Genomic DNA, 12,650 nt, shown 5'->3' with positions numbered 1-12,650 from the left:
AAAATAAATAGATTAGTCAAACTGTAATTGGTCCTTATTTGCTGTTACTTCAGCAGACTTATTAAATATAGCAGACTATATTCAGACATTGAAATAACACAAACATAACATTAATATTCTTATTCAAGATTGAGAACCCTGCTTTAATGAATGAAATAAAAATGGTTGGCAATAGTTAAGTACTTTTGTTTTATTATTGGAACATTGATTGATCTCAAGGCTTGAAAACATTACTTGTTTGCACTTTATTAAAAAATATTTATTTTCATGTATTTACTTCAATTTATAATGATAAAATAATTATTTTGGCTCTAAAAAGTGCCCTGTTTTAATAATAAAAACTATCAGTATCGGCAATATTAGCCAGAAATGATGCAATAAGAAGACCGGACTCAATTCATTTTGCTCAATGCGGTCTACACGGTCGATGAGGAATGCAGCTGAAGTCGGCTGCGTAGACCAGGTCCCCCGAAGGATGAAGCCCCTGAATTGAGACACAGCCATTAAGTCAGATGTGCCATGACTAACATTCTGAGTACATAACTATTACCTTGAAAATATGCTGGAAAGTCTGTTTCTACAATGATTTCATGTTTTTGTGTGTTCAGACAAAGAAACACTTCGCGAGAAGGAGAAGCTGGAGATGGAGGTGCACTCGCTGCGCTCCACCACTGAAGATCAAAGGAGACACATTGAGATCAGAGACCAGGCACTCAACAATGCTCAGGCCAAGGTAGTCAAGTTGGAGGAGGAGGTAAGAGCATCATCTTTTAATCCTACAGGTTTTTGGTTTTGGTGTGCTTGTTGTCAACTTTCAGAGCCAGAAAATCCTGATCATCACCTCCTCCCTCCCTGACTCACTGGACCCCCTTCAGTTTGCCTACAGGCCAAATAGGTCAACTGAAGATGCCATCTCCCTAACCCTACACACTGCCCTCTCCCACCTGGACCAGAGGGACACATATGTGAGAATGCTGTTCATTGACTACAGCGTTCAATACCTTCGTGCCCCTGAAGCTCGTCACCAAGCTCAGAGACCTTGGGCTCAACATCGCCCTCTGTGATTGGATCCTGAACTTCCTGACAGGCAGACCTCAGGCTGTGCGGATAGGCAGCACCACATCCCCCACCCTGATTTTCATCACCGGCGCGCCAGGGCTGCGTGCTCAGTCCTCTCCTGTACTCCCTGTTCACACATGACTGCGTGGCCACCCACAGCTCCAACACCATCATCAAATTTGCTGATGACATCACCATCATAGGCCTGATCACCGGCAACAATGAGATGGCCTACAGAGAGGAGGTCAGAGCCCTGACATCTTGGGGCCAGGACAACAACTTTCATCTCAACGTCAACAAAACAAAGGAGCTAATTGTGGACCACAGGAAGAGACAGGGAGAAGAACACGCCCCCCTCTCCATTAACAGGACTGCAGTGGAGAGAGTCAGCAGCTTCAGGTTCCTCGGGTTTCACATCAGTGATGACCTGACCTGGATTCACCTCACAGACTCCATCAGGAAGACGGCCAGACAGCGGCTCTTCTTCCTCCACAGGCTGTGGAGGCTCAACATGGATTCCAGGATTCTCTGCAACTTCTACAGGTGCACCATAGAGAGCATCCTGACTGGCTGCATCACCGCCTGGTACGGCAGCTGCACCGCCCTGAACCGTAAGGCTCTATAGAGGGTGGTGAAGCTAAGCACCTCACCAGGACAGAGCTGCCATCCATGGAGGACCTCTACACCCAGTGGTGTAGGGAGAAGGCCAACCGGATCATTAAAGACCCCTATCACCCCAGCCATAAACTGTTCTGCCTGCTGCCATCTGGCCGACGGTACTGCAGCATCCGGGCCCGCACCACCAGGCTCAGAGACAGTTTCATCCCCCAGGCCATAAGACTTTTAAACTCCTCCAATCTGCAATAACTCCTCTAAATCTGCACCTTACAACATTTGCACTCCTTTTTTTAGGTGTATATTTTATTATAGCCTATATTAATACCTTAAAATTTCTTTTTTTATCTATTTTTTTTTTTTTATATATATTTATTTAAGTTTGTGTACAGTATTTAGTATTTTTTGCTTGTTTAATATTTTGAGCATGGCTAGAAGGGAGCCTGTGACCCAAGCATTCCATTGCCAGCGACTACTGAATGTAATTGTGTGCACATGACAATAAAGTCTTGAATCTTGATGAGAAAGAACTTGACTGTGGAGAGAAAAAACTCCCTCTTAACTGGAATAAACCTTTAGCACAGCCACACTCAATATGGACAGCCATCAGCCTTGGGTGGTTGGGTTAGAGTGGAGGAAATGGGGAAGAGAGAAGAGGTGGTTGAAGATAAGGAGAGAGGGGCCAGGAACAGTTTTTATCTCATGCGTTATTGAACTCCAGAAAGCAGTTTTTCAAGTCTAAATATGTACTGCGTGCGTGTGTGTGTGTGTGTGTAGCTGAAAAAGAAGCAGGTTTACGTGGAGAAAGTGGAGAGGATGCAACAAGCCTTGGCTCAGCTTCAGGCAGCTTGTGAGAAGAGGGAGCAACTCGAGCATCGTCTCCGTACGAGACTGGAAAAGGAGCTGGAGTCATTGCGCATGCAGCAGGTAACATGACTGTGCTAACAGCTTATCATACAGACTATTGCTTCTTGAAAAGGATAAGTTTGTCATATGGTATAAATCTGCTGTAAACCACAAGTACTGTCAGATTTTAACACATTTTATAACAATACAGACTATTTGTCTGTCTTTAATGAGACCAAAGTGTTGGTGGCTGTGGTTCAGGAGGTAGAGTGGGTTGTCTACTAACCGGAAAGTCAGTGTGTGCACCTCAGGTGTGGAAAAAATTTATGCCATCGTGACATAAAGTATACGTATAAGGTATAAAAAACTTAACCTGTTATTTTTAAGAAAGCTTGCAGACATGCTACACTGTTTGTTTGTCCCTTCTCTTTCCCATGTTTTCATTTTCCCTCTGCTAACTACAGACTCTTTATGCAAGCCTTTTACCCTCCTTTAAAAAACTACAACTTTCATCCTCCCATTTGATTTAACTGTTTATCCGTTAATTGGGATTACACCAGCAACATATTTTGTTAGGAACTCACAAGTGACAGATTTCTCTTTTTTTGTCTCACTCGTTCTTTCTGTCACCCTTCTTCATGCCTTTGTCCCTCCCAGCGTCAGGGAGCCTCTCAAAGCAGTGGTGGGGTCCCATCTGAGTACAATGCCACAGTGCTGATGGAACACCTAAGGGAGAAGGAGGAGCGGATCCTGGCTCTGGAGGCCGACATGACCAAGTGGGAGCAGAAATACTTGGAGGAGAGCGTGATGAGGCAGTTTGCATTGGATGCCGCCGCCTCTGTCGCCACTCAGAGGTACATTTGCATTAGAGTTACTGACCTTTCATTTTGTGTGACAGTGGCCCTCGTTGAAGAGGCAGTTGTATGACCATATTTGCTCCTAAGGGGCATGTACAAGCAGAATTTGACGATACCACAGATTACTCTTTCTTGACCATGCCAAGGGGCTCTCACCACAGCAGCCAGAGACAAACCACTCAGGCTTTAACATCTTTATTTGGAAACCAGGTGCAAACATAAACTTAAATACAACATAAATCCAGCCCTTTCTGCTGGCATATAGCTTTACAGCTTGGTTTCTGTCCATGTGTCTCTCCCGTAACTGTCTCTGTGTCTCTGAGTCTCTGTGAGGCAGCTCAGTCGCTGCCTTTTAAACGTGAGGATCAAGCAGCCAACAGCTCTCACCTGTGCTGATTGGATTTCACCTATCCTAGGGTTAAAAAGAAACATTCATAACTGGTCAACAGTTTATTCTAAAGTTCTCTGGATGTTCTGGACAGTACTATAGAATAATGGAGACTCTGTCCTGTTTTGCAGGGATACATCTGCATCAATGATAAGCCACTCTTCCAACAGCAGCTATGATACATCAGTAGAGGCTCGAATCCAGAAGGAAGAAGAAGAGATTCTCATGGCCAATCGGCGCTGTCTGGATATGGAAAGCAGGTAAAACAATCTTCACATGCAACCTTCCTCAGATTTTCTCATGTCAATATAAATACATCCTTTAAGTTGGGAAGATTATGTCATGCAGTTTGCCAATGATTAGTTTCTGTGTTTAGGATGTGGCTTTTGGTTCTTCAATGTGTCTTGAGGGAACTTTGTATATTTTAGCTCTTAATTAATCAAACAGAACAAAGCTGATAGCTGGTATAAAGGTAAATTCACCTTGAGCAATTAGGTGGGCATTAAATGGACAGCAAGAAACCTGCCTTTACACCAGTTCGGATGAACTGCCTGTTATATTTGGTTTGTTTGAGCTGTTGTAAAACCTTCGTCAAACTCTGAAGACATTCAACTATGAGGAGACTGGGATTTTGGCAGCAATTTCAAACGTTAGGAGTTAAAACAGAGATGTGTGGTATGTTTTAGTGTTTTTTCAGTAAAACATCAAACTTATTGATCAAACAGTAATGTTACAGCACAAGGTCTACTGTTGTTAATGACTTACGAGGTCAGTTAAAACGTACAATGTACAAGGAGATTGAGGTGACTCATTCCTGGTCCTCTGCTTTTTTTTACCTAATCCAGGATAAAGAATCTCCATGCCCAGATCATAGAAAAGGATGCCATGATCAAGGTGCTCCACCAGCGCTCAAGGAAGGAGCCCATCAAGTCAGACCTACCGTCTGCAATGAGGCCGTCCAAGTCCCTGATGTCCATCTCCAACAGTGGCTCTGGTGGATCAGGACTGCTCTCTCACAGCTTGGGACTGAGTAGTTCGCCCATCACTGAAGAACGCAAGGACACCTGCTGGAAAGGCAGTCTGGGTAAGAACCAGTAGTCTTGACACAGAATGTGTGACACATGGGAGAACAACAGCTGAGTTGGTACTAGGGGTGTGAAATGGTTATAGACAGTTACTTGTAGCTATTGTGTAACTGTCATTATCTTGATTAATGGCTGCTCTGTTCATTCACCAGGGCTTCTGCTGGGTCCTGAGTTTCGTACAGAGTCTCTCAGGACAGGATCAATCTCATCATCCCCCTCTCCAGTGCTTCCCTCCACCCCGATGACCGCAGGCCATTCAAAGACGGGCAGCAGGGACAGTTGCACGCAGACCGACAAGGGTCAAGGTCAGGATACCAGCAAGCCCAGCACTCCAGCGGTTCAGAGCATGACACTGCCTGCCCGCCTGTCCAGCCCCGGCCCCATCTACATCCCTGACCGCATAGCAGGTCAGATGATAATAAGAGCCTCTGAACTTCTAAGGTTCTGATCACAATGGTATCTTAGCGCACTTGAGCAATACATTTCCAGCTCAGTGTCTTCTTCAAAGTGTGGTTTCAAAAGTGTTTGACCAAATGTAGGTTAAGGAGTGGATGTCACACTCAGTAAATTATAAATTATTATAGAAATTATTTCAGATACAGCCCTTTTTCCAACACTGAAGAGTCAGCACAGTCAGCAGTGAATATTCACACTGAGCTCCTCCATCCAACTTAAAGTTCAGGATCATTAATTAGATGATTGACTTAGCTCTGGGGAGTTTATCTGGTCATTAATCAGAAAAAGAAATTTGAATGGAGCCCACACACTAGCAAGTCGTTGGTGTTAAGTGAGTAAATATTATGTAGATGTTATTTAGAAGACTAAGGGCCTGATCTACTAAGATCCCAAATAAAAAGTGCTAAATTGTGAGTGCATAATAACAGATTTCAGTAGGTGATCTACTAAAAGTAATTGCGTAAATGATAGCAGGTGCAAACATGTTAGAGGCAGTAGTATTTAAATGGTTTCTGCCATGGAGCATAACGGAGAGCAGAGTGACCGCAAAATGTAGTACCACAGAATTGGAGGTGTTGGTGGAAGAGGAAAACAAACATGTTGTTGAGCTACAGCAAAGAAATATTAATATAACTCAAAGAAACGCGATGTGGGAGAGTATCTGCGAGAAGGTAAATGCTGTGCGTAAAACAAAAAGAACAACAGATGAAATACAGAGAAGATGGCAGGACATAAGAAAAAGTAGCTCATAATAAATCCTTGGCTAATAAAACAGGTGGGGGGGCGGTGGAAGAGATGACCAATATTGAGCAGCAGGTGCAGTTCACTTTCTGTGGCATGAGTGCTCAGGCGTGACACTCGCGCCATTGTAGCGCACACCAGGCAGCTGGTCAGCGCTGTATCTGGTCTGACGAGGGCCAATCGGTGCCCTGGCAAGAGGGATCCAAGATGGGGTTCAGGCAGTGGTGAGGTCTCTCAATACAAGTGGTCCCACAAGAGAGCAGCCAGGGAATGGAGAGGGAGGAGAGCTCACTCGAGGAGATGAACGCACTGGAGACAAGCGCAACTTGTGAGAAAGAAAAACCCCAGTTAAAAATGTAATGATGGCAAAAAGAGGGAAATAGGAAGACATAATGAATGTCAATGTAAATATTTCTTTAGGCTTGATGTAAATTTTCTGTTGTTTTGTGGCTGTGAATGCTCAGTTTTGTTTGGCTGCAGCCATCTGTGCGCAACACTGTGCAGATTAGCACCTACCTTTCAAACGTATTAAATATAGACGCAGTCACAATGCATGCAAATATTTTCAGGCTTTGTAAATCACAATGCTTGAGCTAAATTAAAGTATTTGCATCTACTCATCCCAATATACGTAGAAACGCCCGACATTACATATTCATTAAGGCAAACGTACTAAATGGACAGCGCATGTTATTCTGCACACAATCCTAAATGCGCACCGTTAGTAGATCAGCTTGCATGTTTTTTTTGTGGGTGAAATCAAGTTTGCACACGTTTTAACACACGCAAACCTTTAGTAGATCAGGCCCTATATGTTATAAACAAGCTGAACTTAAATTCTGTCTCTGCTGACTTTCTGATGTTCCTTGTCGTCCTTGTGTAGATGTGGCGGCGTTTCACAGCAGCACCCTGGAGCGGAGGCAACCTGTCCAGTCCCACCTACAGCAACAGCTCCACCCATTAAATCCATCCACCCAACAGGAACTGGACAATGACATGGTGGAGATCCTCATCTGATACAATGACCTCTGGAAGAAAACATCTAAATGAAGATGGCAGTTCAATTGGAACAAACACAACAACATGTAAATCATCCTGGCTCATTCCTTACACCAGCTGACCCTCATGAGACACATTTTCTAATGTTTACACATGCATGCATTCAAACACATTCTCTTTATCCCTTCACCGAATCACTGTTTGTTATAGTCATATGAAAAAGCTATTAAAAGCAAAAAGCAGAAGTGTGATAACCTCTGCTTTCCCTAAACTTGAAGTGGAAGTTTATGGCCTTATATTTATCTTTTTAACTGTGATGGTGATGAGGAACTTGGGGACTTATGTTTGAAGTTTAATGAAAGTCATTGAGTGTTTTCATTCCTTTTGTATTCTTGAAAAAGTTGACAGGAATAATGAGATGGAATTTAAACAGGGTATTTCCTGGCTGAAAATTAGGCAGAGGTGGTACTGTCAGACCTTGCAGGGGTGGGGGAGCCATGCACAGCTCCACTGCCCAGGTACAGCGCACTGAGCAGGGGCAAAGACCCAGGGACCCGGGACCCCTCCACTGCCCAGGCTAGAGTGAGCACATCTCTGCCACAGTGCCACCAAGCCTGGGGCAGACACCCAGGGAGCCATAAACAGCTCCACTAAGTCCGCTTACAGTGTTCATTTTCATACATACACAAAAGTTATGTTTTACAGTTGTCTCCGGCTCTGTCAGTAATTTACTGCTACTCTCTGTGTCTCTATCATTTGCACTGTGCACTGCCAACCGAATCAAGCCAAACTGAGCCGACCTGCCATCTCTTACGGCTCTCCATACATTGCCGAAGTTCACAAATTCTGTTGTTTTTACCCAGTCTGAGTTTACACATGTGTCTGATGACACAGTTTGTGTGAGTGTGTCTGACTGTCTGCGTGTCGGCAAGAGAGGAAGAGAGCGAGCAGAGTGCGCACAGCTCTGAAGAAAGATTTAACTAATTTGTTAAAAGTATGGATCATTATGTGGTGATCAGTGTTTATGTTGTGGCATCATTTAAAACAAATCAATGTTTAAACTGAAGAACACAAGGAACGCACTTTGTTTATAGTAATCAACTGCTTATAATGATCCATTTGGCCCAGGATAAACATGATCACTACAAGCTGTTTCCACTGTACTAGAATTTTGTCAGGAGGCGGCATGAAATTTGATGGAGGCAGTTGCCTCGCAATTCTCTATGCAGTAAAAGAAGACCTGATATATATGTATAAAAAGAGTAGACCAAGCTTCACCTAAAAAATGAAAATTCACTCATTATCTACTCACCCTTCGGTGAACTATCCCTTTAAGGTAAAAGATTTCTTTCTTTGTTAGTATTGTATGAGTCACAGTGGTTGGTGACAAAGGTTTTGTTTGAATGCAATACTTTTTGACCTGGGGGGTTGTCACAAACCATAATACTTTCAGCAGATTTTAGGAACTTTTAAGAGGCTTACCATGTAACATTTTTCTTTCGTAACACGCAAACGATGCCTAGAAATTGGCCTAAACAAAGCAGCTTGTTATTTGGACATGTGACAGATCTGTAAACTCTCTCATGCAGTGTTGCTGGAGGCTTGTTAGCTCCTTTGGACCAAATGTCTTGGCTACCTTTTTGTTGCATTTAATTGCACTAATTATCTTTGAAGTGTTTCTTTTTTGCTATTTTAATTCTTTATTACTTCTGACATTAGGTATTGTATTTATGTGTAATGTATTACTGTAGTTAGACACAGCACTTGCATAATCAGAAATCATGTCAAATATAAAACATTATTAATTGTATATATAGTTTTACATAATGTATGTACTATATTGGTCTCTGTAACTGTGTGCCATGGTGGAATCTGAGAGTTGAACCTTACAGTTGTGTTACATTTCAAGAACTGTTAGTGAGTTGTGATGCTGCCTTTATGGTAGAAGACCTATTTTTGGTATAACCTCAAGATAAAGTGCTGCATGGATCAGTGTGCAAAGTCCTCACGGTTCCTCCTGAAACAGCCCCCCGACTAATAGATGTAGTTGGTCGGTCACAGGTCGTCTCAAACAGGCCAATGCTGATGCAGATGTGACCATGTCAAGGAGTGAAGTTTTAGTGTTTTGGAAAGGTGACCACTGTGACTCTCCGCAACAAGGTCGCTGCCTGCATGACCCCACTGGGTCACTGTCAAGTGGCAGAGACTCTTTATGTAATGAATTCAGTATTTCAATTCCCATTGTTAAACAACAGTATGGAGGAGATTTATCTTTTAGTATGATGCACTTAATGGCACAAAACTGACAAATGTACACTTTATTATTAATAGCCACTTATGTAACCGTACCTACTACCCACATGACTTGTTAGTATATCAATTTTTTTTTTATTCATTCAAATAAACACCAGCCTTGGCACTGTTACGCAGTGTTACACTATGTCTGCTCCTCCATCAGAATATTAAATATGATTTCTGTTGTGTTATCAGACAAAGACAATTTACTTTACACTATGCATTATATAATGCTTTGTTGACCAAAGGTCACAGAATGGATTCATATCTGCAGATAAAATTCTTCTGTAAACTCAAGAAGAGCTCAATCTTAAAAATGTGTCACATGTTCAAGTCCCTCTAAAACTTAGCAGGAAATTAAAGTTTTTTTAGTGGTGACAGGTTTAGTGGTTGACCTGTTCAAGGCTACAATGTAGCAATATATTTTTAATGTGTGTGGTTAAATATTTCGAATGAGGTTAATATATTCTAATTAAATATGTCCACTGAAAACCAAACCTTTTGGACCAAATAAGCTATGAATGGTCAGCCAATGAATGTTGCAAATTTAGATGGTCAGTAGTAGCATTTCATTGCTAAGAAACACACTGATATGTTGTAAGGTACCTGATGAAATAAGGACTCAGACCACTACTTAACCTCGTCATCAAAAATGATTTGTGTTATTTTTTTCCTCAACAGAAATCCACATTCCTCGAGTGAGATCATTTGAAAATCAAGTTGCTTTCCCTTTCTGTCACAGAATATGCAGCAACCTGTATTTTGTCTGAAACATGTTTATTGATACATTTTAGCTCACTGTTGTATCCATCGCCATATTAGTATTGGTTAATAAATATGTTGACAAATTTTGCCATCACTAGCACATGCAGTTTCCTTCATACTGGTATTGTTAAATGTCTATCAATGTGTTGCCATGTGTCCTGTTGGGCTCAGCAAAAAATGTAAAGACATCTGACCGTCTGGGAATCACAAAGCGTCAGGTGGAATCAGTGCAGCTGGCTAATGTTAGAGTGCAATCTTCACAAAGTTATCATTTAAAAAGCTGCTTTATCTTCACAGTGACCATAGAGAGTTTGGTTTCAGAGTTAAATTGGTTTCCTCAGCCCAGACCCATATGAACTGGTCCCTTTGAGCAAAACAAACTCAGTATTTGTGCAAAACTGAATTGACCCTTCAGTTAGTGGGATTCTCAGGCTTAGACTAAACACATTTCACTGCATGTTCGTGTGTGACTTATTTTGAGTAGCAGCTTTTATTGATCAGACAGAAACATGCCATGTGTACGGTTAGGGTCAGCCGAGTTCTGTGTCATTAAAGCATGGAATAGTCTAATCCTGGGAGTTAAATATTTGGTGTTATGACTCCAAGAAACGACCTGAGAATAAGGATGTCAGCAGATACTCACATTTGAGAAGTTGGAACCAGTCAACATTTATTTGTGACAAATCAATTATTAACACCTATAAAAACCAAGTCATTGTTGACTTAGTTTTGTCAATCAATTAATACTTTCAGCTCCTCACAAGGCACTTCTATGAAATGTTTTTCTATCGGCACTTAACATGAACTGATTTAGTGTCAATCAGTGCCAATACACACCCCTATAATGTTTCTGAATCCCACACATTTGTGTTTTAACTTGAAACTTGGATATGTAACTTAATAACACCTGTGGGCTCAGCATAGGCCTCTGTCCTGCTTCATTCAGTCCACCATGCATACACTCACTGGAGTATCTGCTTTATGTGTAAGTTAATACAGCCTATGCAGTTACTGCTTTTAAAACTGTTTGTCTTTTCCAGGCACTTGTCTTTAATGTCTCGATACAGGCTCTCAAGTCATTAAAAACGTTTACTGTGCTTCCTGAATGTACAAACAGTTTTACATAATGTGAGAAATGCCTGGCAAAGAAAAGCTAATTTCAAAAAGTTGTGAAGTCTCTTGGAGAGGACTGATGAAAATCTAGATGTTTACTGGCTGTAGACAAATAGTAAAAATGTCAATGTCTGTATTGTAGGGATTATTGCTTAAGCCAATATGTTTCCAGTACAGTTTATGTACATGCTGCTTCATTTTGTCATTGCTGTACAATCACAGAGTACATAAAAGTCATTTTTATGAATCATCTTTTTTTTTACAACATTCGTCCCATAGTTTCTTTTTTATGGTATGAATTAATGTAGTTTTCTTTCTGTAAACCTTTTGTAACTTTGTCAATAATAATCAAATGTTTGTTATAAAGTATTAATGAGTAAAGTTAGTATGAACTGAATTATTTTGTTGAATAAATTAATGCAGGGAGTGGTTGTTCCTGGTGTTTATGTGATTTTGTGATTACGTGAGCTCACTTACTGCTCAGTTATTTGGTCACCACAGAAAAACACTGTCAGTACTTTTGGCACCTGGAGCAAGAAAGGGTCAAATTTCTTATTCAAGGTTATTTCACATGCATAGAAACAGTCAAAGTGGGACACACATTTAACTATCAAGCTCCCTGTCCACCCACACGGCTTCTTTAAGTGATCTTCACTCTTTTTATCCAGTAGGACGGAACCAGCACAATCACAACCCTTTGCCTAGGTGAACTCATGTTTCTGAGAGGGAACATCTCAATTTCTAGGGGGTCCATACATCTAGTACTGATATCACTTATCTTTTGAGGGCCTCTGGGGAGTAAGAGCAATGTAGCCAGGCTGACAGAGTCTCAGCTCTACAGAACGACCCTTACTTATACAATAGTGACAAGAGAGAGATACAATTAATCACACAAATAGAACAGACCATAGCACCGATCAGAAACCTTACAACCAACTGTAGCACCAGATTTATCTTTAGACCTCACTGGTCTCTTCATCCAAACCATCAACCTGTCTATTAGATCCTATTCCAACTAGCCTTTTTTAAGGAAGTTTCCATTGTTTTGCAGATGACACCCACCTGTACTATCTATGAAGCCAGATGAAACTGAAAAGACAAAGGCCTGGATGACCCATAACTTTTTACTTCTAAATTCAGACTTAAGTTTTTAAGTCATTGTACTTTGCCCTAAACAGGACGGACTGGGCCAATAATTCAGGATGGGAATTTGACTCATTTCCAGGCCACCTTTTTCACGCAAAGCACCAGACTTCTAAATATGTAGGCTAACCCTATTTGTTAATGTAACGGTTACCAGACAAGTGAACAAGTAGGCTGCACAGTAACTCACTGCCCTCTGCTATCTTTTCAATGACATCATCTTTGTCAAGTGCCATAAGAATCTCCTTCTCTGTTGCCACAACTAAAACAGTCAAAATATGATATTTC

The 12,650-nt window shown here is 41.5% G+C and overlaps 1 protein-coding gene across 2 annotated transcripts in view; it reads left to right on the top strand.

Annotated features, from left to right (window-relative positions):
• The window catches only part of amot (angiomotin), a 30,805-nt gene extending 20,599 nt beyond the window's left edge, over positions 1-10,206 (top strand). Inside the window, exons 6-12 of one of the 2 annotated variants that reach the window (XM_035178304.1) lie at positions 609-754; positions 2,452-2,601; positions 3,178-3,374; positions 3,897-4,025; positions 4,611-4,849; positions 5,003-5,257; positions 6,931-10,206. In XM_035178304.1, the coding sequence (XP_035034195.1) occupies positions 609-754; positions 2,452-2,601; positions 3,178-3,374; positions 3,897-4,025; positions 4,611-4,849; positions 5,003-5,257; positions 6,931-7,064 (1,250 nt within the window). In that variant the 3' untranslated portion in view covers positions 7,065-10,206. The remainder of the gene's footprint in view (positions 1-608; positions 755-2,451; positions 2,602-3,177; positions 3,375-3,896; positions 4,026-4,610; positions 4,850-5,002; positions 5,258-6,930) is intronic. The other variant, XM_035178305.2, reaches the window with a different exon arrangement.
• Positions 10,207-12,650: the final 2,444 nt, after the last annotated feature.

The sequence above is a fragment of the Hippoglossus stenolepis genome, chromosome 15 (assembly GCF_022539355.2).
Source record: "Hippoglossus stenolepis isolate QCI-W04-F060 chromosome 15, HSTE1.2, whole genome shotgun sequence".
NCBI lineage: Eukaryota > Metazoa > Chordata > Actinopteri > Pleuronectiformes > Pleuronectidae > Hippoglossus > Hippoglossus stenolepis.
The sequence above is the reverse complement of the archived record's forward strand: the minus strand, read 5'-3'. Positions and strand labels throughout refer to the sequence as shown.